The 25,158-nt window shown below is 41.1% G+C and overlaps 1 protein-coding gene across 2 annotated transcripts; it reads right to left on the bottom strand.

Moving 5' to 3' along the window:
* Window positions 1-249: 249 nt before the first annotated feature.
* cpda (carboxypeptidase D, a) lies at window positions 250-24,425 on the bottom strand. Of its 2 annotated transcripts, none has more exons than XM_037775086.1 (21): window positions 23,646-24,425; window positions 21,773-22,020; window positions 15,436-15,578; window positions 15,046-15,215; window positions 13,723-14,177; window positions 12,757-12,948; window positions 11,984-12,151; window positions 11,011-11,120; window positions 10,708-10,810; window positions 9,673-9,815; window positions 9,421-9,590; window positions 9,011-9,313; window positions 8,663-8,858; window positions 7,872-8,007; window positions 7,539-7,685; window positions 6,632-6,730; window positions 6,482-6,546; window positions 5,808-5,939; window positions 5,327-5,512; window positions 3,406-3,508; window positions 250-2,808 (listed from the first exon to the last, which is right to left on the bottom strand). In XM_037775086.1, exons 1-21 carry the CDS (start codon window positions 24,263-24,265, stop codon window positions 2,582-2,584), a joined length of 4,116 nt encoding a protein of 1,371 aa, XP_037631014.1. In that variant the 5' UTR covers window positions 24,266-24,425; the 3' UTR covers window positions 250-2,581. The 2 variants fall into 2 exon arrangements, with proteins under 2 accessions (XP_037631014.1, XP_037631015.1); XM_037775087.1 differs by having other exon boundaries at window positions 23,642-23,783.
* Window positions 24,426-25,158: the final 733 nt, after the last annotated feature.

Genomic DNA, 25,158 nt, shown 5'->3' with positions numbered 1-25,158 from the left:
CATATCACTTCTCAACCTTCATAGGACAAAACACTATGCTTTCACCAACATGTGTACATACTCACACGTTGGCCATCAAGAGTAATTTGGTGTTCAGTGTCTTGCAAAAGGACACTTTGACATGTAGAAAGAAGGAGCCAGGGATTGAACCACAAACCCTGCAATGAAATGACGTCTTTGACCCGCTCACAGCGTCCCCCAATCTCCCCGATTACTAAAAATGGTACAATGCAACACAAAAGCAAGAGAGACGTTGTGAGGTGTTTTATTGAATTGTGTTCCATGAGTTTTTGTGCATGTTAGCAGGTCACGACCACACAGTTTTTATTAAATGTTTTTTTTTGTGTGTAGATTCATGGTTAACATTTGCATTTATTTTCCCATTCACAATTGGCAAACATTATTTACAGTTGATTCCAGTTCATATAAAATCTCTGTACCAATCCTGCATGACCCCGACACGGGCTCAACTTTCAGAATTCATACACGCGCATTCACAGACTTTGTATAAGAAAGAAAAATGAAATACAAAACTGTCTCTCTGCACAGATATCAGGTTTAACTTAACTGACGACAGCTGCATTTGTTAAAAGGAGAAGGAAAGAATCTCTTCTCAACATACCTGGAAATCAAGGCAATTTTTTTAGTGAACAAGGATGTATTCCTTCAAAATATGTGATGAAAAACATGCATGGCATTCCCAATTTAAGAGCCACCTGATTTCAATGATCCAGTGCATCAATTTTAATTCAGTTAAGAATGATTACACAGATTTCTAATGTAAAGAAAACCACAAGTTTGGTTTGGCAGTTCACCTAATTTGCTAGAAGATGCTTAAAGTTAAATTCTTACTTGCATATCTGTACACAAACCTGCTCCCTAGATTTGTCCACATACCCCATGCAATTGTAACTGAGCAAATAAATGAGTAAATGAGCTTCTTTAACATATAAGAAAAAATGACAAATTACGGCATAATCATTTCTTTGACGTCACTAAGGCAATCTGTTGGTAGCCTCTTTTTCAGTGTTCCTGACAATTGGCTGAAGGAGTATCTTTACAATATATATTATATTTACACAATAGTAGTTATGTACTGAGCAGCTTTAAACTTTTGTTTGACAGCTTTCTTGCAGATTTCAACCACATCTCACTGTTTAATGGATTATATATATATATATATATATATGTCCGTTGTTTTACAAGAAAGTTGGAAAATATTCATTTCTTTGCACTGGACCTTTAAATCATGTAGCATGGGTGGCTCTGACGTTGATTCGCAGACAGTGATACTTAATGGACGGACAAACCTAGTATGACTTTTACACTCCAAAGTATTATTTAGTGGGGGAATAAACACAAACACAATCAAATGAAAACATAAATGATATTCCTTATTATGAGGCATGGTGAGAATGCGCATGCTTGATCAAAAACAGGGCACAGACAGTTTGAAATTAACCTACAATTAAAAAAAAAAAAAAGGGAAAAAACAACAAATACATTCTTTTTTTTTTTGATTGTATATTTAGAAAGTCACTGTTTTTTCTTGGCCAATGATATGGGACAATCCTTGCTTCCATTCAGTGCAAGTGAACCTCCATGCATACGTTAGAGCACCCTGCATTTACTGGGAAGGGTCTCCTTCAAGCATTTCATTGGTAACATATTCTCCCTGATGCTTTAAAGCTCTTGAGAAGCTCGCTCCCATGATGATGATGATGATGATTCTGGCCACAACATTGACTCAACTGGAAAAATACAAAACTACTGAGCCCAGGCCGGTCAGCCTGGAGTCACCTGTGCAGAAACAGTGCAACACTGGAATCCAGTAGTCCTTTAAACCAGCTCTCTTTTCCTACCACCTGAGTATAGGATGGATCAAATATCTACTCACTATGTTGCTGCATTCTGTCGCATACTACAGCCCGACCGGACTGTAAACTTTACAGAAGCCAAGGCACAGTGTTGGATTCAGTCTCCCAAAAGGCTCGGACATTTTCAGTGTGGCAATGCTTTCTTGGATAAAAGAAACATATCATTTATTAGCTCGAAGCGGTACTGAAAAGAATGCATGATATCAGTGGGGAGATTGTGTGAAATCAAGCACTTCAATCCAGAGTTCATTACACGTATGCTAAACAAGAGTTTATCTGGACTCATCGGCTGGATGCCCTCAGCCAGGCAGCGGTCGAAAAAAGCACTCTTGCATGGCTCGGAAATGAAAGAGCAGTGGAGCAAAACTTGCTATAAAGGACGGATGAGGGCCACAGTGGACCGAACCTTTATGTCTCTCCCTCTTTATCACCTTCTCTTTGTCTTTTCCTCCTGATCTAGTCAGGTAGAGATGGAGCAAGCCCTTCAGTTCAGACACCAGCAGGATGCTCTTAAAGTAATACTTTAGTAGCACTAATAACTGAGTCCTTGGAGCTTGTTGGTATAACAGAACAAAAATGTCTTTATCACTCTTCGTCATTAAGAGAGACAGATCTGGAGTTCAACCTGTTCGTTGTTGGTTTAATTTAAGGGGGAGATCAAAATAAAAAATATTGAGCCAACAGCCAAACAGGTGCAACGGTTCTCAGATTTTGTTGGCGTACAGTGTCTCCTCGTCACTTTCGCTCTCATCCTGAAACTCGTGGGCGAGCAGCGACTTCTTAGAGCCCATGGAGGTGAGCCGGATCTCGTCGTCGTACTCGTCTCGGTGCTGTCGCAAGCGGTGGAAGCCATCTTTTTGACGATTGGACTTGGCTGCGCACACGCACCAGATGATGCACGCCGTCACTACCAACGCCGTCATGGAGGCTGCTGCAAGGAGGAAGAGAAATACACAACTCAGTATGTCTGTTTACATGAATACACAGTTTCTAGCTGGGAGAACATTAAAAGGCTTTAAAAAACATAATTCTATCAGACACTTAACAATTTAATAATCAGATTTCTTTTTTGTTTTGATGATTAAGCACATTAAACATAAGATTGTACTCCATGAGAAGACGCTGACTAGTGTTGACAAAGAATACTTCTTAGTGAAAAGTCTTGGTCCAAACTGCTGGTAAAAACACTGAAAAGGAGAGTTATTGTGTACTTCTTCACCGGTATATCAGAAATAGAATAAGTTATTGAGTGTCATCTGTGTCAAAGATCACAAAACTAACATACTAGATGAGGAGAGGAGAATTGTTTAATTTTGAGACTTATCACTAGCAAGAGTTGCATCATAAGAACTAAAAAGCATGGGAACTGTTTGAGGTTTTTAGCAACATTGAATCAAAACATGAAACTGCAGGTTAGAATACCATTTTAGCACATTGCAGTGGCCAAAATACAAAAATATATAGGCTTTATTGTTATGTAGACAGGTCACATAATGGTTACAAAATGCCTTTTCATAGTCATGCTTACCTGCACTGGCCACCACAAACTCTCTGGGCAGGCCAAAGATACTGTTGTCCATGTCGAACTCAATGATGATGGAGCTAGCAGCTTCATAGGAGGACACCACCACCTGCAACACAGCAAAACTCCTTCAATGAGCCTCTGAGCCTTCCAGACACATGGTCACATTTCACTGACTATTCACAAACTATTTTTTCTGTTCTTAGTTTCCGTGCGGTAGCCTCTGAAAATAAACTGCTTTACTAACTTTTCACAACACTCAAAATGCAACAACGTAAAGTAAATATCAACATTGTCTCATCTGTTCTGGCTGTTTCTCCAAATGGAGGTAAAAGGCATTTAGCTGTCTGCTGAAGCTCCCTACAGAAGTGGGGCTGTTGATTACTTAATTAGCGAGCCTCATCTGCAGGTGTGACTGCTTAGTATAATCTGGTACAGGTTGTCTCGTATGTCTAAAATAGGATTTGAGTGCTGGCTCATAAAAATCTTAAATTACACAGCTATCTTATGAGAGGTAAATTCACCTTTTGTAACTTGCTTGACTTTTCTTCATAGCAAGAAGTGTCAAGTGTTTCTTATTTATTCAGTGCAGTTAAAAAAAATGGGGGAAACTTGACCCAGAGCTCAAGAAACAAGGATTTCAAACCACTTGGTTTCAGACCTGATTCGGTAATGTGTCCTGAACACACACCCAAAGAGTCAAAGAGTAAGTGCACCTCTTGATCCTAATTTCTTTCCTTTTTTTCATCATCTTTATGATTTGCTGGTAGTTTTCTGACAGAAGAGGAACCTACTGAGGCACCTGAATCTAATGTCACTTTCATTTCCAGAGAACTGAAATGCGTCCCTATGGCCTAAGGCGGAGTATTCGGTGTCCTAAGAAATATGGGGAGACTATTAAAGAGAGGAAATACATGTTGGCCCCAAGGTATGATTTGGACCTTGTGAGTGAGCAGCAGAGTGAAGCAGACCCCCACAAACCCCTGGATGACAGGTATATAAGGAACGCCGCCATTCTTCCAGATCTCAAACAGCCCCACAGCGACGGAGCCCTCGCTACTGAAGAGAGGACCGTGTCAACTAGACAGCCAGGACCTCTGATGATCCACGGCTTCACGGTACCAGAGTACCAGCAGACGTATCACTCAGTGGTGGATCCCCTGCTCTTTAGGCCTTGCGGGAAGCTTGCAGCCTACAGTCTGGAGCTGGGCCGTAACATTAAGGAACATCTGTTTAAAGAGCTGGCGTACCCCACGCTTCAAATTTCAGAGCAGCCGAACAGAAAGGTGGAGGTGATGGAGAGATTTTGTGTGCTCCGCCCTACACCTTTCATAGATATAGACTTTAATGGGGAACCACAGTAATATTCTCCCACAGACTTTCTATGATATGAGTGTCGTATTATTTTATTTATGTCTCCTGATACTTTATTTAGACAATTTTTGTTGTCAAATGTATGTCAAATGTTTGACATTTGCAATAAAGCTCCTCTTTATGAACAGTTTTAAAAAAACAAGAAATTATGCAAGACCTGTGAATGCTGCATTTTCAATTGGGGTTTGTATCAGCCTAAACTGAGTCCAAAGTGCTCAGTATTTCAAATTATGTTTGAACTGTTTGTGCGTGTGTGTATGATCACCACTGTGATCAACTGGAAAAAGCTGAGGCACAGCTGATTTCTGACTTTCTAACACTATCATAAAAAACAATACTCAAAACCAAACATTGTAAGGCTCTTCTTGTACTCAGTGCTTTATCCATTTGAACTCCCTTCTGTATGCGTTTCAAGTGATCATAACAGAAAACATAAATTATACACTATAACTTAGATTTACTTGTTGTCAAGTGTTATCCCATCATGGCCATCCTCCTGAAGGCTGGTACATTCCTAGTTCACATAATAAATGGTATGTACAGAACTGTGTACCTCTTGACGTTGTTGTTGGTAGCCATCAGCAACGGCTTCAATGTTGTGGTTGCCAGGAGCCAGCAGTGCATGAAAGTAGCCGCCCTCTGCAGTGAAGACCCTCACTCCTCCATTCAGTACAATGATCGCCCCGACAATAGGCTTTCCACTCTTGTCCCTCACCATGCCACGCACCCCTTTATGGACCTGGACGGGGTAGAAATGGAGGGCAAATTAAGGCTGTATGATGATGGGGGAAATGATTAGCTTAAATAATTTCAGGGCTATATATATATATATATTATAATTATGTCTTTAAAAGTTGATTAAAGCTACAGCACTCATTAATTTCACACTGCTGCATTACTTTCTGAAAATATCTAATTTCAAATCGGTTACAAAGGTGTACAAATCATACAATTGATAAAAAATCTATATGTAGCGATGTTAAACAAATCCATTAAACTCATCAGTGTTGTGCTGATAAAATCTTGCATCATACCTCCACCAACATGCTGAGGAGAGCCTTCTTGTTCTCCGCCCAGAGTGTGGCCAGCTGCTCAGCAGGAGGGAACAAACAGCAGCCACTATACACTGTGATCTCTGGACAGTGGCCAAAGTCCATGCTGAAGTCCTGGGAGGATGTACAAGATGACACATGATGAGAAAGTACTGGGACAGAAGCCCACTTCCTGCTTTGCTTTAACTTCTCATTTGATTTGACCAATATCTCTAACTAATATTTTAATATTATATATAATATTCAGGATCTCAAAACTGTTTAACAAGCTGTCGATACATAAACATTTTGCAAAAACAGCCCAACTGCTTTGAAAAAGGAAGTGTGCTTTTTCCTTTCAGATCATCATATCTTGATAAAATACTATGTAGTGGCAGCATGGACGCCTACTCAGGCTGGGTATCGTGTAAAAAATGATGATACCGGTACCAATATCAGTACATTTAATGTGATGCTGATACCAATAGCGTACTTCATTTGATTTTTTTTTTTCCTGCGGTGATTGGCTGCAAGCAAAACCAAACTAATAGTCATTTTTTTTCTAGATCTGGGTACAGAAGAAGATCGAATGCAGGTATCTTTTGACTGGAGAAGTAAAGGTTTATTTCGAGTACCGATACCCAGCTCCTATCACAGACTCTGGGGTGGAGACTTACCTTCATGCTCCCCATGTGACTTTGTCTCTCTGCTGCCCTCATAACTCCATCTGGGATGTTGCCCACTGTGTTACAGAAAAGTTCCATTAAGTTATTAACGACTGATTCAATACGACACCAGGAATCATTCATAGTACTTAAATTACATACTCGGCCCATTATTTGAACATCCAGTGTCCCCGAGATGCATCTTAGGGTGGTTGTTGGCATAAACACTCGCCAAGTACTTCAATGTGCCCTCATTTTCAACTGGAAAAAATAAAACAAAAGAGTACATAAAACCACACAGCCAAACGTAGTTCTATTAAGTAATATTTAACAGCAATCAGTGTTGTTATGGTGCATCCTTTGTCCTACTCGGGGTTATTAAAGTAAACTACAAACGACTAAACTAAAACGAAAAGAAGCAGTGATATATTGCGATAAATATCTTTAGTAAACTGAAACCAAATAAAAACTATATTCTTTAAGAAAAACTAAAACTAAACTGAAATGATACTGCCTGGGTGAAAAACTAATAAAAATAAAATAAAAATGAACAAAGTCATTTCAGTTTTAGTTTTTAGCTATAATATACTACCGAAAAATGAGACAGAATTAATCAACTCTCGTGACGTTGAACCACAGAAACTGAACAGACTTGTACTTCCAGGAGATGGCGTTACGCCGCAATTGCGTCACTAAAGTAGTGTGAAGATTAAACATTAAACAGTATGGCCATTCCTACACAGTTCTCTAACCATGTATTTTGTATGTATGTAGCTACATACCTCTGAGACATTATAGCTGGCCTTAGCAGAAACAAAATGTATAAAAACTAAACCATTCTGATAAACAAACTTAACTAAAACTAGCAAGCCCACTTTGAAAACTAGCTCAAACTAAACTGAAATGAAATCGAAAAGTCAAAACTAAGATCAAATAAAAACAAATTTAAAATTCTAAACTATTATAACCTTGGTCCTACTCTTTGCAAATTGCTGCTGTATAATGAAAATTTATAACTACATATGAAAAGCTTTGTCGAGTCAATCTGTGAGGCTGTGAGGAAAAGTACCAGACTGGACAGGCTTGTCGTAAGGGTAGGTAGCAACCAGGGAGCCTCCGTCGAGGGCTACAGACAGAGTGTAGGTCTTGTCTAGAATCAAGTCCATCATGGCTCTGGTCTCTGGTTGGGCCTCCACCACACGCTGTGACGCATTACCTTTAAAGAAAGGAGGAAAACAGATGATGGACAGGAAATGTTAGAGCATGCGTTTTATGGCAAGTGTATGTAAATTGCACATTTTATTTTCTTTGCCAAATTGAAGTGTGAATAAGTTGATTAAATCTTTTTCTTTTGTCTCTGTCTGTCAATTCAGTTGCACACACACAAATCTATACAACCGACCAAAGAAATCTGTGTCCAGATCTTTGCCATGAGTATTGGTCGAGCCCTGGGTGGAGGTGCACTGCTTCTCAACAGCCTGTTCTCGTCCGTCTGGGTTTATAGAAGGCACGATGACAATTCGGGTCTCATTGATCAGCTAGGGAAGGGAAACAGAACGAACAATTACAGACACGGTCGAATAATAGTAAACTGTATTTACTCAACCAAGTCCCAGATATGAAAAAGAGTGCAGATTTCTCAGAGAGTGAACAAAGAGTTGTTGTGTATTCCTGTGAGAAAAAATGTACTACTTTTAAAAGGTACAGTGTGTAGGATTTAGTGGCATCTAGTGGTGTGGTTGCAGATTGCAACCAACTGAGTACCCCCCCGCTCACTCCTACCTTTCCAAGACTGCAGCATTTTTAAATAAGGTAATGTGAGGACAGAGATTTTTGTATGTAATGTGTTGTTTGAATGTATATAATGTATATAATTGTTTGTGATTTCTGTGTCGGACCCCAGGAAGACAAGCTGACTAGCTGACGACATAAAGGGGATCCTAATAAACTAAACTAAACTGCCAGAACATGAGCCACTAAGTGTAAAATCGTGGTAACGCCGTTCGCCTAACTTACTTTAGGAGAAACAGAACTCAGACGGTGGCTCACGTTATTGCAGTTTCACAAGTGTGTCGGAGAACTACGGTGGCCTTCAGGTCACATAAAAACAGAAAAGGCTCTTACTACAGCCAGTACAGTTGATACGGTCCAGACTAACAATACACTATATTGCTGAGACACCCCACTACTCACCCTGGTGATGTCTGGGTTCTTGCCGTAATTGATACACAGGAAGGCAGCGAACTCCAGCAGCAGCTCTGTGCCCACTGGGGCGTTGCCATGGATCCCCGCTGCGAAGCGGATCTTGGGCTTAGACGGTTCAGCTTCCTCTGGGTTGTTGGAGATTTCCAGAGCCCAAATGGTTCGAAACTCTACACTTTGGCCCAAACTGGACACAGAAGAGAAGAAACCAGAATATACAGTACGTCAGTATTATAAGAAATGTAACTAAAGTTATGAAACACAGAGCACATCTGGACAGCATTGACGTTTGGCATACAAAGAGATTGAGAAGTATGATACGTAGGCTGGTTCAACTACCTGTGTAAAGATGTAATTTTGGGAAAGTTGAGAGTGAGGCCTCTCACGAAGCCGGAGAGCTCTTTGTAGCGTCTGTAGCGGAAGCTGCTCTCTGTGTTCGTGCTCTTGACTAGCTGCTCCAGACCCTGGCCTAAAGACAGCTTCTTGATTAAGCTGTGGAACGCCTTCTCAGATGGGTTCTGTGTGGGCTGGGGGCCCGTGGGAGACTGGCCACTAGGGTCTGAGTTTACACGTGTCAGTCTGAAGTCCACCACCTCTGCTCGATCCTTTGAGACTGTGGCGTAGGTCCTCAAAGGTTTATAACTGGACAACAGAGAAAGTTAACAGCACTGGTAACAAGGGCACAAAACAGCACAGAAATGGATACAAAGTTCACGGTAAATTCTCCATTTATGAAATCCAAATCTTACCCATGGGCAGAGGCGGTGATAGAGTAAGTCCCAGGGACCAGCAGCCTCCAGTAGTCCCCACTACGAGCTGTGGTGACGTTGTGGTCTATCTCCTGCACACTAATGGTGGCATTGGGAATTCCTGTGCCATCCCTGATGTCAGAGACTGTGCCTTTTACTCCAGTGTGAACCTACAGAGACACATAACCACATAAACATGAGTAAAGTGAGGAGAGAGCTCGGGGGGGAATGTTAAGATTTGAGTTTTATTACCTGGTGTATGAACTGCAGCAAGGCTCGTCGGTTTTGTTCCCAGTAATTTGGCAGGTCCTTGGCCATGGGGTACTTTGTACAGCCCAGCTCGATGGTCACCTCAAAACAGTTGGTGTTCAAGTAGTTCCAGTCCTGCATGCCACCTGGAAAATAACAACACTCCTTTAAACTTCATCTCAAACTGTGGCAGATTCCACTATTGAAGATAGTAACACTGAAGCCTACAGCTACTGTAGCCTAATTCAGACTTTTTCTTTTGACTGAATACACCTAATACTAAATAAAACATAAATATAAATCCTAGGGCTGCATTATGGCAAAAATGATAATAATGATTAGTTGATCAATATTGAGATCACAATTATTTATCTTGATTATTTTTTTATTTTAGGTCCAAAATATGTTTATTGCAATTTCACATTTAAATAAACAGAGCACTGCTGTCACTTTCATGTTGTGCTACATTCCTGCTAATTAACAAATCTTTCCATCAAAAACAGACAAAATAAGGTTCTTCTTAACCTCAATTCAGCGTATTTTTGTTTTGCCCATAAACTCTCTGCTGTCTATTACTAATTCTGTGCATTTCGTTAATATACAGTATATTACTCTTCTACTCTGTGGACTGCAGCCGCAACATTTTTTTCTCACATGTTGTTGCTGCAGGGTGCGTGTGCAACGGCACGACAGCTCCCCAAAAGTGAAGCTAAAACATCTGGATCGCCCCCTGGTGGCTGGCTGTTAGTTTAGGAAACGCTTTTTTTACGTCAATGTCGCAGTCGATCATGTTCATTTAGTTGTGGAAAGTCAAAATTGTGACTATTTGAGTAATTGTGCAGCCCTAATCAATCCTCTGTGTATTTTGAGGCTACAAAAGAGAAGTTTGAATTGGCCAAAGCTGATTTTCTACATATAAACAACTTTTCCAGATTACATCAGTTAACTAAAAATCTCAAATATAAAAGGGTGACTTGACTGTGGGAAAAAAAAATTAATGTGGCGAGTAACAAAGGAGGATGAGAGATCTATGCTTACCGGTAAGAATGTACCAGTTTGCACCATTGGTGATGCCATCCTGAAAATATTCATCCCGGTACAGGTCCACACAAGGGTGTCCATTGTGCATCAAAGGATTCTCCTGCACGCACATCACACACAAGTGAGAACACAACAATGAGCGCTGTTGTGGTCAAACCTCGTCTCTCCACAGAGTTCACAAAAAGCCAGTGGCTTTTATCTATCCTATCGCCACATTTTGTTTTCAATTACAGCATGAAACCACAAGCAGACATTATCCCAGCCTGAAACAGATCCAACATCAACAGCGTGTCCAGTTACCTGTGAGTAGGCTCGAGATACCAGCTGAAAGACTTTGTCATCAGGTGACTGGCTGTACAGAGAAATCCCTTCTTTGTCACTGTCATAGGGGTAGTTGACTACCAAGGAGCCTAAATTACACAACACAAATAAAAGACAATCCTTTAAAAAAAACAATCTACCTTTGTGGTTAAAATAAACGTCCCTATGCATAACTGGTTGACCTTTCATAATCCAACCTAATATCTAGATTTAAACTGTGGCTCAATAGCTAAAATTATAAATCATAGCAGTACAGTAATCCTCTAGAGCAGTGTTTCCCAAAATTTTTATGTGGGGGGCCCACTTTTTCCTTGTCATTGTTGCATAAGTCATGCGGGATCTCTTGTTGGGTCTCTGAATTATAGAGTACGGTCTAGACTTGCTTTATATGAAAAGCATCTTGAGATAACTTCTGTTATGATTTGATGCTATATAAAAATACATTTAACTGAATTGATAAGGTAAACCAGCCATTACGAATAGATATACATTTGATAAATCACAACTTCGTTTCATGCACGTGTTATTGAAAACATGTGCACATGTTAAATACTTTATGAATGAGACCAAATAAATGCATTTAGGCAGAATTAACAGGATCTTGTTTTTTCCTCTCAACAGTTAAACAAACACAAATAAAAGACTATGGAAGAAATTCTACAAATTCATTTTGCGACCTTAATAAAATCTCCTGCGACCCACCTGCGGATCCTGACCCAGTCTTTGGAAATCACTGCTCTAGAGTTACTGAAGTAACTTTAAAATCAAATTATGTCTTTTGCTACCCTCTCTAAGAGATTATAAAAATTACACAAACAAAACAAGCAAAACATGTACATAATATTTTAAACCATAAATATGATTAACAGACCAGAGAGATCCGAATCATATGGTGGAATTAACACCGAAAGACTACAATCTTTGGCGCTAAAAGCTCAAAATGAGAGCGTACCTCCGTGGAGGTTGGCTGACAGGACGAAGGGGATGCTCTTCAGCCAGTTCATCACAGCTATAGTCTCCGGCTGTCTGGGCTCTGTGATATTAACATACTGGTCCGGGAAGTTGCGGTTCAGGTCAAAATTGTTGCTGTTGTTGCGCCCTCTGTAGCCCTTTTCATCACCTGTGAGGAAACAAGTACTAGTAATGAGTAACCCACATTTACAGTATCTGTAACCACAGCATGATCCTGCTGATGAGATGTACACAAACTCAGCTCCACTTCCCCCTATACTTCCTGTTACACATCAGCAGCAGCCATATGGCACTGATAGAGGAAGTGCTTCGTGAATGTTCCTCATGCTTTAAAAATGTTCACAGAAGCAGGATGGTGCAACAAAAGCTGTTTCAACCAGCAGACGAGGTGAAGTCTGCAGTATGTCAAGTAATGTCATTTTTATGCTAAATGCAGTACCTGTGAGGGTGTCTGGACAATATTTGTCATTGTTTTGTGTTGTTAATTGATTTCCAGTAATATATACATATATACTGTATATATATACATGCATTTGCATAAAGCAAGCATATTTGCCCACTCCCATGTTGATAAGAGTATTAAATACTTGCCAAATCTCCCTTTAAGGTACATTTTGAACAGATAAAAAAATAACACCTGTGTGACCTATACTAAAATGTATTTGCCATAATGTTACAAGTCTAAGTTTCATACTGTGAGTTACTTTATTGTTGCCTGTGTAAGAACTTCTTAAGTAAGTGTGTGTGTCTTACCTTCAGTGGCTACCTCAAAGCCGTCAGGGTTCATAGAAGGCAAGATGTGAATGCGGGTGTTGTTGACCAACTGAGTGACCTCGGGGTCAGTACCATAGTTATGGCACAGGTACTCAATGAGGTTGAGCATTAACTCTCGGCCCACCACTTCATTACCGTGCATGTTGGCTATATACTTGAACTCGGGCTCACCTGACAAGGAAATGGAGAAAAAAAACAAGAAAAAAGGAGGTCAGAGTGAAAATTCCTAATAAGAGATAGCATTAACATAACGTCAAGGGTGCTCGGACACACATCACATGTCTTCATGACACGTCAAATAAAAGGTGGTTTCCCCAACTCCTTTAATCAACCATCTAATGGCTAGTTCAAACTACATGACTTCAGCCCTGATTTTCTGCTCCCCGACAGTTTTTGGAGCTCCCAGACAAAAGCCCCAGATCAGAGACAAATCGGCGTTGGCTCACCACTCGCACATCGGCGCTCGAGCATCATGCGTGAACTGTTCAAAGACGTGAGCTGAGAGGCTTGCCGACGCTCGCTGATGCCTCACAGACACATACCAGATATCTAGCATGCTAAATATCTGGACCTGTCGGCGACTCTGGCCACGAGCTACAGCCAATGAGAGCGCAAGAGTAGTAAAAAAGAGTGAGGAAACAGGCTATTTTGTAAACATGTGCCAACAACAACATCAGCAATGTCTCTCGCGCATGGTATCACGTCATTTACCGTGTATTTCTTGCATGTTTTTGTGACAAAATGTAGTTTTGAGACTTCATCGGGGAATCCTCCCGGTGAAAGATCTTGTAGTGTGTGACCCCCTGTCGCTCGTCAGTCATGTAGTGTGTAAATCACAACGACTTAAAGACTCACGATTACGAGACAGAAAGTTGTGTAGTGTGAACGGTACAGACATCTGACGACTTTAAAAGTCTTGTAGTGTGAAGTTGGCTTAAGACCTACCATGCTCATGTTCCTTGGGGTTGTCTGAGATGACCATCACAAAGAGCTCACGGCCTTCCACGGAGCTGCCGATCGTGTACAGATGGGTAATAGAGGGGAACTCGCTGCTGTACTTGCGTAAAAACAGCTCCATGTCTGCGTATTGGTGGTGACGAAACTCCTTAGGCTGGATGGGCTGATTTTCAGGTGGAGGTAAAGGAGGGCTGTTGTTGTTTCCCTCAGAAGGAACCAGCTGGGTGTGGGTGGAGTCAGAGGAGTTGGTGGTGGTGGTGGTGGTGGTGGTAGTGGTGGTCGTGGTGGTGGTGGTGAGGTTTGGATCACTGGTGGATGGTATGGAGGGTTTAGTCACAGTGGTGCTGCCTGCAGACTCAATGACCACAGGTGCCAAGGTAAAGTTAAGCTCTGTGGCTTTGCCCTCCACCACCTGGACACTGGGGACTGTCATTGGTGTGTACCTGTGCACAGAAAAAAAAACACATGCTTGATTACTTCAACTCCTCCTTAAAAATCACCAGGAAGTACCAAAATTAGATGACAGATAAAAATCATCAGTGCAGTGTTCTTTTAACCCGTCTACCAGGAAGTCATTCACCAATAACCCTGCAAAACACATCTTTCTTCAATTCAGTAACAAAAGGTTACTCTGTAACTGAGGAGGAAATGCAGCACTTGTGGGGTAAATTTGTCTGCGACATCGACACTGAGCTTCATTGTTTGACAGTCTGGAAGATCCAGATTACAATTTTTCCTTTGTTCATTGTGACAAGCAGTGATGAACTATCACCTGACAAACCTGACGGCTGTTTGGCATTTTTCTAAGTGTTGTCCTTAAATGCATAATGCTGCATTCACATGGAATCAGGCAGACGGTGGACGCAGACAGACAACACCCTCTGGACGCCACGGGAAAAACGAAACACGCATGATGATATGTTGCTATGGTGATGGAATAAAATATACTTAATTAAATTATTTTGTGTCTACTATTGTATGTAATTATTCTAGTAACATGCATGTAGCTATAAAATGCAGCTTTCTCGTCATATTCTATAGCAAACAATTTTCTCCTGTGAGGAGAACATCTGGCTGTAAATTTCCGTTACAGAGGACAGCGAAAAGATTAACTATTTAAACTTTGGATGGCAATGCCGTCTACCGTTACCGTTGCCGGTATTCTCTGCCGGTCTCACCTAATTTTCCCGTCCTGCTCTCGTCCACTAACATGATATCTGGTTTGCCGTCTGCCTGATTCCATGTGAATGCAGCATTAGATTCTGTTTTAAAAAGCCTGCTATGTGAAGGAAGTTCAATGGTATTACTCACCCTGGTGCCACAGCTGTGATGCTGTATGTTCCTGGAAGTAGAAGGCGGTAGTACTCCCCGTAATTGTCAGTGATCAGGTTGTGGCGAATGCTAGCCACCACAATGCTGACATTGGAGAGGGCAGCGCCACTGATGGCCTCTTTCACATAGCCATGAACACCTATATGGACCTGGAAGACAGCGGTATTGTAAATAAATACCAAGAGTATCTGGCTTAACTGGAGAAATGGTACGCCAAAGGTATCAGGCAGGGTTTGATTGTGGCATTATTAGGAATGCAATGATCCAAGTTTTTCAGTCTTGATACTGATATCCTTTTAAATAAACAGACGGTAACATTATAATGAATGCTGATGTATCATTACTCCGGTTCCTAGCTATAAGATCTACCTTTTCTATGTAGGCTATTAGGGATTCCCTGTTCAGATTCCATTCCTTAAGGAGCTCAGAAGAAGGAGGATATTTGCAGCAGCTCAGCTCCATGGTGATTTCCAGACAGTTTCCATACAGGTAGTTGTAGTCCTGCATCCCTCCTAGAAAACAAGCCAGAAATGTAATTAACAAATCAAGCAAGAAACGGCATATCACATTCAGTTCTATATTATATAAAATAGTAGGATGTGTCTAAATCCAGAAAAAAAAAACTGATGTGTACACTATGTAATTGTAAAGTAAATTCTTAAACATGCTCTGTTTTCCTAAATTTAACCCCCGCTGGTGCCAGGCCACTCCATCTGGAAAGGCTTGAGTCCATCTTTCTCTCTTGAATGCCACAGTTTAAAGATAGTGTTTAATGTGGCAACAAGCCATGACCTCTGCAGTAAGGCAAACAGAAAGACGCACAGGAGGGCACGCTGTTCGGCTGGCCGTCCCACTGGAGCGACGGCAGGCCGCCAGAGGCTCCCTGGCTGCAGACTGGAGGGTTGCCATGACTGCCTGCTGGGCGGCTGCAGGAACCCAGTGAAACAGACGCCTTTTGCCACTTTGCAATAGTCAAAGTGAAAGGGCTCTAACGTCAAACACTAATAAATAACTTCAGCAGGGCAACCAGCAGTCTCAATGAGGAAGACATCAACCACACTACGACAGAAAACGTTGGCCTTTAACTATCTGTGATGCACAACAAAGACAACCCCAAGACTTAACAAAACACCACAGCTCTATATGGGTGCCATGCATACTACTTTATTCAGCGCTTTTTACAACCTATTTCTATTGTACTGAATCACTGAACAACCATTGTCAGAGTTTCATAATTCTGCCCATTTTCAAACAATCTGATCTGCTTGCCTGATGATGAGAAGTCATATTACTAACTGGAAAAGATGCAGTAAAGAAGATTACAATGCATCCCTTACAAGCTGAGGAGGAAAGCTGCAGGCGGTTATGTGGTACGCGCCTTGGCTCTGAGAGCAGGCGCGTACCCAAATATACACCACAAACACAAGTTCCTCCGAGTCATCTCCGGTCAAGCAGCAGCTGTTCGGCAGTCTGAAACTTGGCAGGGGGTGACTGGCTGTCAGGTCATTTACTGGAAACTGTAAAGGGCCACTTCAGAAAAGTGAAAGACTCTTAACAGCTTATCTGACACATTTCAGACGTGTTTCTCGGTTGGTCTAACAGAAGAGACTTTTAACAAACACAGGAGAGTTATCCCCATTATGTGCCCCTCAATAATCCATCAATACTAAACTGGTGGGTACAAACATCCACACAAGACAACAGGGACCATGCCCTCTGAGCTTATTTTGAATGTGCTGGTGTGTCGGGGTAATTCATTAGAGGTTTTCCCCCCTGTGGTAGCAGCAGAGACAGCAGGGTGCCATGTCAACCTAACCAAGCCTTTAAAAAAATCTCACCTGCTAATGATGAGCAAATAGATCTACATCCAGCTGTGACAGTGTGTGAAATCCATACCTGGCTGACAAACAGCACAAAACCCTTTTGTCCAGTCACAAGACGTTAGGCGTCGTCCTGCACCAATTACTTTAAGTACTTCGTTCAAACTGAATTAGGTACCATTTACTTAAAGAAAACCCCTCCCGTATGCTAACATAGTACGACAAACACACAGACAGACAGATGGCAGACCCAGCCTTAAGTATCCTGTCTATGTACCGGATCCAGTGACACACCCTGAAACTGGCAGGAAACCACTGGCTAGACAATGGAGCCAAAGTCAGAGCTGCTAGCTGAACTTGCTTTGTAGGTCACAGGGATGTTTATAATGTAAGATGACTTTAAGGATTCGGTGATTCAATGCAATTAACAGTTTTTAGTAGGGATGCCCCCTATTAGTCGATTAGTCATTTTTTATGCTTTTTTTCATGCTGAATGACAAAACTGAAGAAACTTATGAGCACATCTCTGGTAAACACAAGATTTAAGTGGGTTTTTTTATGTCATTCTTTGTGGAGAAACTCGGTTTTACAGATCTGTCGATTAAATCAACCAATCGATTAGTCGACAAAATTGTATGAGTGTTAGTCGTCTAAGAATTAATTTAGACAAGGATAGGGGTGTAAGAAAATATCGATACACAAATGTGCGATACTGTATCGATTCTCTAAAACACTTTATAGATTTTGAATTAACCTCTTAAAAGTCTGGCCACTGTTTGATCTTTCGGAGGTTGTAGCGGGCTCAGCTTTAAAGCGAGTGAAAATACTGGCATCATCTGAAATTAGAAAACCTAAGGAATCCATTGGTATCAACCATGTTATACTAGCTTGTTGGGAAGGAGGCTTAATAGCACTCCAATGTTATGCTAAATTTTGGTGAGGAAAACTGGCGACTTTCACGGGTCTCTTGACCTCAAGATATGTGAATAAAAATAGGTTCTATGGGTACCCACAAGTCTCCGCTTTACAGACATGTCCACTTTATGATAATCACATGCAGTTTTTTGCATGCAGCATAAATAAGTTATTTTTGCCTATTCTAAAAAATATGTATTTTGGTGTGTTCTTCATACTATGACAGTTTTCCTAAAATTAAATTTAAAAGAAAATCGCAATATATCGCCTTGCTTACAGCATCGTAATATATTGAATCATTACTCCTGTATCATGATAAGTATAGTATCGCCAGATTCTTGCCAATACACAGCCCTAGTCAAGGACAGCCTTCATTTTTAGTCAAACATTTAAAATGATAATCTAGGAAATAAAACTATTGAAGTATTACTGTCATATGACTGTCAGTAGTTTAAAGTCAAGCAGCATGAAAGTACAGCCAGCTATCAGAGGTCTCAGATTATCACACCAATAGAGAGTGAGTTGTATTTCCATACAGTAAAATTATATTCTGGAGCTTGTTCTCTTGCATGTGTAAAGGCAGTAACGTGTGTCTTTCAACGCATAACTGGATTACAACAATTTAGCCTTAAACAAATGACCCATAAACATTTTAAACTTTTAAGTTGTGAAAGTTAAAAAGCAAAAGAAAACGTTTATAACCAACAATATACATTTTCAACAACACCAGAGTGCCCTAGTTATGTACTGAGAGTTAAAATACAGCTCAGAAGTAAAGAACGCCCTTCGAGGACACACTGTATGAAGAGATTATGGCTCAAGATAGCATGTTATGCTGAATCACTATTTCAAGTCTAGCCTGCCACACAAAAAATCTCCTGTCCCTGACTCCTGGTCCTGGCTCTTTGCCTGGGCCACTCATTATGTCACACAATGTCCTGACCATTTCCATCATCTGCCATTAGCCCAGTTTTAGCGCTGACATTTCGTCCACTGAGACATGTCAGACAGTTACAAGCACTGTCTATTCAACTGTTTTACACTTGTTGCTGTCTATCTTCATCTTGATATCCAGACATCGTTAAGAGCTTTAATAACTAGCTCCTATTGCAGCCTGAGTTGAGAAACAGCGACAACAAGAGTTAATCTTCAGCTAAATCCGTCATTCAGTAGTATATAGAACAACATTATTGTAAGACCGACACATTTCTGCTTGTGGCCGTCATCAGGATCATAATGACAATGAAAGCTAATATTTACACAGATAAGTAATAGCAAACTTTTACTGTCGTTTAAAAGTGTGTGCTCAAGGCTTTGGTAATGATTTACAGCTCCGGTTCCTGGTGGTAAACGGACAGTGTGATATGCAATGACATCATATCAAGCTTAAAGGCAGAATGAGTAGGATTAAGCAAAAAGAATGCATAGACTCATACAAAAATAATCCCTCTCAATCATCACTTATGACACACTAGAAGTGTGTGACGGTGTCTGTATCTGCAGAGATCGTATATTTTCTTATTTACTTTTCTGGGCGTCAACCTCTATAAAAACGTAGCGACAGCAGGAGCCAGATTGTAAGCAAGCATCCAAGAGGATGCTACGAAAAGGCGGACACAGCGCCCCAAAAATGCAAATATAGCGAGGTGAAACGCCAAGCGGACAAAGCTCGTTCCAAACAGCAACCTAACCCTAATGGTACATGTCCACAGCCTACGTCCTTTTTCCATGCTTCCCATTCATTGTCTATGTATACAGCCGTGCAATCCATTCTGGTAGCGTCGAGAGACGGGGCGTGACGTTGGCCGCTCCTCATTTGCATAAAGTTGAGGTCTAGGATACTTTATGCAAATCAAGTACGTCCCGCGCGACTCGCCGCATCTGGAAACTCACGAGAAACTTTTAAACTAACCGTTGTCAATCCAAACTAAAGACAGATTCAGCAACATGGCTTATTTCTCGCAAAAAATGTTTTCAGAAACACATTTCGGTGAACGATTTTCGTGATGTAAGAGAAGAAAGTCTCTAAATGAGCCGCCATGTTGGTTCTGGTGTTAAAGCTGGGAGCCCACAAGGGAAAGCATTCATCCAATCAGGTGCCTCAAGCCTTGTGTCTCATGGCAGCCCATCAAGCGTCCAATGATGGGAAGCGAGACGATTCCTCTCGATAAAAGAAAAACGCCCCTGTGGACACATACCACCACAGACTCAGAATTACACTCTATACTATATGGTTAAAAACTGGGGACTCATAAACTGACTTCAAATATTGTCCTGATGGATCAATCAAGTTTTAAACTGATTGTAAATTATTGTAATTTGGGAGCAAAAAAATGGTACCTGGACATAGAGTAGCTGCCTGGCTCCACTAAATGAAATCAGGAAATGTACACAGTAAACATCTAAAACACTTGAAAGAGAAGTAACTTCGTACAGTGAGGAATAACATGAGAGCAAACATGGTGCTAGTTTTAGAGAGCTACGGTTTGCATGCATGTTAATCCGTGGGAAATCATCAGTTGGAAGACACGCTATCTTTACCTAAAAGTTACTACAACAAAGCAACATCTCAACAGGAAAAGAACTGCGGTAACCTGAAGCTGCAGACACTTACACCACCACCTGCCAACCCCCCCGGATAAACCAACAAAACAAGAGTAGAAAGTATGCTGATCAAGTTTCTGCCCCAGTGATGCAGATTAGAGGCTTATTCTGAACCCGAATGAACTGTAGACGGTGGGGAAACAACACAACCCGCATTTACTTCAGCTATTAAAAGACACTTAGAACAGGGATACACATACACACACACATATATATAGCCTATATAAGATGAGTCAGATGATTCAACCCAGCAGTCCATAGGCTTCAATATACCCAGACTGAGCAGTCACGGTAAACCTGTCTACTGCTCTAACACTTTCAGTAATTACAGGCTTTGGCAGAAAAACACACTGAGCTTAAGCGCTTACAGTTTTTCAGCATTTTGACACCTGGCGAACCCAAAACCAGACCACACTATTCAGTGCATCAATGACCGAAACATGAGACTGAAGTGATTTTTGGGTCATTACCAATGTTGTGCGTGACGAATCAGTCAATTTGATTCTATGTAGCTCTATTCACAAACCCTTTAAAGTGTCTATACCAAGTTACACAACACAGCTTTATGACATGCACCAGTACTCACAGTGACAATTAACTTTGCTTTGTGTTGCCTTTTGTCTGAGTTTATCAAATGAGGGGGAAAAAAGCTATCAGCCCATTCCTCTCAGCAGCTTTGTAAAGCAAGTTGTTCGAGTTGCTCTCTGCAATGCAACTTAGCTACTACGGCAGATTTTTTTACTTGTGATTTGCAGTGGGAAAAAACCTTGTCACGACAATAGCTTAAGCTACGCTACACCAAGTGTGTTAATTTGTTCCTCAAGCTCGTTAAACAGGTCATAGCCTACTTGCCTGCGGTCCACAACAAAAATAAAACTTGAAGCAAATGAGAGAACAATGACAGGAAATAAACATCCTCTTATACAAAAATAGGTCTTCATTCAAAGAAACAACAACACCAATCCCACTTGGCCATCTCCATGGCAACACACAGCCTATAGTGTCTCACTTCTAGGGGTGCAATGGTGCCTTCAAATGGGGTCGTGTTTACCGCGTTCATGAGAAGAGTCCATATGAACGCCCATATGAATGAAAATGGGTTCTATGGGTACCCACGAGTCTCCCCTTTAAAGACATGCCCACTTTATGATAATCACATGCAGTTTGGGGCAAAACACATGCAGTTCTTTTGCATGCAGTATAAAGGTGTTATTCTAAAATGATTTATTCCTGGTGTGTTCTTTATACTATTACAGTTTTCACCGCAGAAACCAAGAGCTTGTAGTCCCTCACAAGATTCAACTACAATAACTGGTTCTCAGTCTCTAAATTAGGCATTAAAAACAATAAAAAATGGATCATCTTACCAGGCACGTCGTACCACTGCGCCCCATTGGTGATGCCATCTTTAAAGGTTTCTTCCTGGGCATCTGGACAGTTGGGCACACCAGTCTTCATCACAGGGTTGTTCTGGGAATACACCAGGGCCAAGTAGCGAAACAGGCTGTCGTCCGCTGACTGGCTGTAGTGACCCTGCCGCTGGTGGGAGGCTGAGTCATCAAAAGGGTAACTGGCAACCACAGTGCCGCCATGCAGGTTCCCTGAGAGCACGAATCTGGAGAGACAATGGCACATTTTAGATTCAAGTCTGTCTTAAAACAATTTTCACATGCCTAGAGCTGCAATGATTAATCAATTAGTTGTCGCCTATTAAATTATTCTGCAACTATTTTTATAATCGATAAATCGGTTTGAGTAATTTTCTTAAGAAAAAAAAGTCAAAATTCTCTGATTCCAGCTTCGTCAATGTGAATATTTTCTGGTCTCTTTACTCCTCTATGACAGTTAACTGAATATCTTTGAGTTGTGGACAAAACAAGACATCTGAGGACATCATCTTGGGCTTTGGGAAACACTGATCAACATTTTTCACCATTTTCTGACGTTTTACAAATAACTAAATCGATTAATAAAGCAACAGCCCTACACATGCCCATATGTGACTTTTCCTCATAACTTCAAAAGTTACAGGGAAAGAATTCTGCTGTGTGAAGCTGCTTGGGGGTAAATTCACATTTTGCATAGCAGCCCTGGAGCTGGCAGGGACACTTTTAAGTGAATTAATATGTGTACTTGCAGGCTTAAAGTGTAGTCTTCCAAGTGAACCTCAGTCTAATACACCGATTAGGGATGATTATTTGAGAATTGCAGAATAAGATAAGATAAGAGATACTTTTATTGTCCCCGTGGGGGAATTTTTCCTGGACTCTGTCCAACTGTAGTTACAAACACTAAATTAAAACAACAATAATAAACAATTCCACACAAGACAGGGAAACAGTTCCACAGAAACAGATGTTTCAACACATACACAGTCCACGTACATAATGGCACATACTATCACACACACACCATGGCAGGTATTGCACCCAAGTAGTGCACTGCACCGTCTACCGCCTTGCCCATATTCCACAGATAATAGCCCAATATCACACAGATGCAACATATTGCACTGTCCTTATTTAGCATATTGCACTGTCCCTATTTAACATAATGCACTGTCTAACCATATTGCACTGTCCTTATGATAGCTTTATGTTACGAGTTGTTGAGAAGTTTAATAGACATCGGCAAGAATGAATGTTTGTAACGGTTCAATCTGCACCGTGGGACTCTATATCTCATGCCGGAAGGTAAAAGTTGGTACTCCTGGTGTAAGATGTGAGTTGGGTCTGACACATTTTCTGTGCCTGTCTGATGACAGACTGCTCATAAAGCATCTGGAGGGTAGGGTGGTTTTTGACCTCCATAATCTTCATGGCAGTCTGCACCAGGCGAGAAATCTGTGACCTCAACTGCACAGTCAGGTTACCGTACCAGACCGTGATGCCATTATCTTATGATACTTTCCAAAAGTAACATGATCTTCTGCTCCACTCCATAGAACCTGAGTCTGCGTAAAAAAAAGTTACGTTGAATACTAGATCTACTTATCAATTATCGTTTCAGTCTTACAAACCATGCCAACATGGTGTCACAGACTTTATTATGAGTCACACAACACCTGCTACCCTGAGGCCCTATAGGAGACAAAGAGCAGAGTTGCTGACAGGAATGTTTCTCTCCAAATCCTCCACTGTGAGACACATATTGACCAAAAGGTGTTTGAGATCAATAAGGAGATCAAGACCTCAAAGAACTGGACACTGAGGATTATGTGTACAAGACAAGGTGACTCACTTTTTCTCCTGTATCCATCTCATCACAGCCATGACCTCGGGGATGTTATCTGGATTGGCAGCGGTGCCATCATACTGGTCAGGAAAGCTCCTGTTGAGGTCCATATTCTTGGCGTTATTCCTCCCCCCCCCGTTGCTGCCTCCACAGTCTCCCTCTATGGACCTCTCAAATCCATCAGGGTTCATACTGGGCATGATGTGGACATCCGTAGTGTCCACCAGCTCAGTAACACGCGGTTCCTCTCCGTATTTACTCAGCAGGTGCTCCACCAGGTAGACCAACACCTGCCTGGACACGGTCTCGTCTCCGTGCATGTTGCCCACGTATTTAAACCTGGGTTTCCCCGGAGCGTCTCTGAGGGGGTCCTTGGTGATCCGCATCACCCAGAGCTCCCTGCCCTCCACAGACTGACCTATACTCGACAGGTTCGCTATGTGAGGGTATCTCTGAGCTAGGGACTGTAAACGCCCCGTTAAAGCCACATAATTGTAGTATTTACTGTGAGTTTCTGCCGTTTCCTCCTCCGTCGCGTTGACGCTGGCGTCGCCATGGGAGACAACAAGGAGAAAGGAGAGAAGTGACACCCGGAGTTTAGAGAGATGCTGCGAAATGTGAACCATGTTGACGTTGTCTTCTACTTCTACACCATTCAGACTTTGAAGTTAAAGAGTAAAACACACGGAGCCCGGAGAGTTTGTCTCCCCAGCGACGGACAGACAGACAGACGGTGTGTTTGTGCTGTCAGACGTCTGTTTCCTGCCCGTTTCTCCTTCTACTTCCGCTCAGCTCACAGGGGGGGCGGAGCTCTGCGGTGACGTCACGTTTTAAGGTGGACTGGAGGAGTTACAGACTTTATTCTTTGTTGTTTGTTTTTTATGAGTTTTTGAGAGACACATTTTATTTCACATTTTTAATAAGAAGATTAGCTGCAGGATACACACAACAACACATAATAGATGTACTATAGAAATATTATATTTGGTTGCTACGATTACAGTGACAAAGACAGTAATGCATTTTTTCTTATTAATTTTATTTTATTTCTCGTGAAGTTCCACATTCACAAGTGTAAATTTACCAAAAAAAAGCCTTATTTCTTTGTATTTATGAAAGAAATGGAATTATATCTGTCAACAATTTCTTCCTAACAAAACAAAAAAGCAATGAAAACAATGAATGTATGCAATATTTTTTAAGTTTTTAAGTGAAATTATTGGCATACTCTCGCGTGTTTTTTTTTATTATTATCTATTTATTTATTTATTTTTATTGTGCTTTTTTTAAATTTTATTTTGGTTTTGTTTCATTTCTGCTGTCCTTTTATGTTTGGCACAGCTCTTTGTTTAGGTTTTCGCTATGCTTCTTCTGTAAGTAAATGTTTTTAATGTTTTCTCCTGTTACTATGTATACTGTTATTTTGAAATAAAAAAAAAAAACACATAATAGATGTTACTCACACTCTGCCTTTTAATTACTCCTTTACTTCATGGTTTGTTTGTTTGTTTGTTTTTTT

This window comes from Sebastes umbrosus, chromosome 7, assembly GCF_015220745.1.
Source record: "Sebastes umbrosus isolate fSebUmb1 chromosome 7, fSebUmb1.pri, whole genome shotgun sequence".
In the NCBI taxonomy this organism is placed as follows: domain Eukaryota; kingdom Metazoa; phylum Chordata; class Actinopteri; order Perciformes; family Sebastidae; genus Sebastes; species Sebastes umbrosus.
Note: the sequence above shows the minus strand (reverse complement) of the source record. Positions and strands in the feature narration are given on the sequence as shown.

What these genes read in the sequence shown, in the direction of transcription:
- cpda (XM_037775086.1), bottom strand. Translation starts at nt 24,265, where the DNA reads ATGGTTCACATTTCGCAGCATCTCTCTAAACTCCGGGTGTCACTTCTC. An exon ending in AGAACCCAGACATCACCAGG is followed by an intron (nt 8,008 to 8,662) that starts GTGAGTAGTGGG and finishes TCCCTTCCCTAG; the next exon opens with CTGATCAATGAGACCCGAAT. An exon ending in TCTGGACACAGATTTCTTTG is followed by an intron (nt 7,686 to 7,871) that starts GTCGGTTGTATA and finishes CTTTCTTTAAAG; the next exon opens with GTAATGCGTCACAGCGTGTG.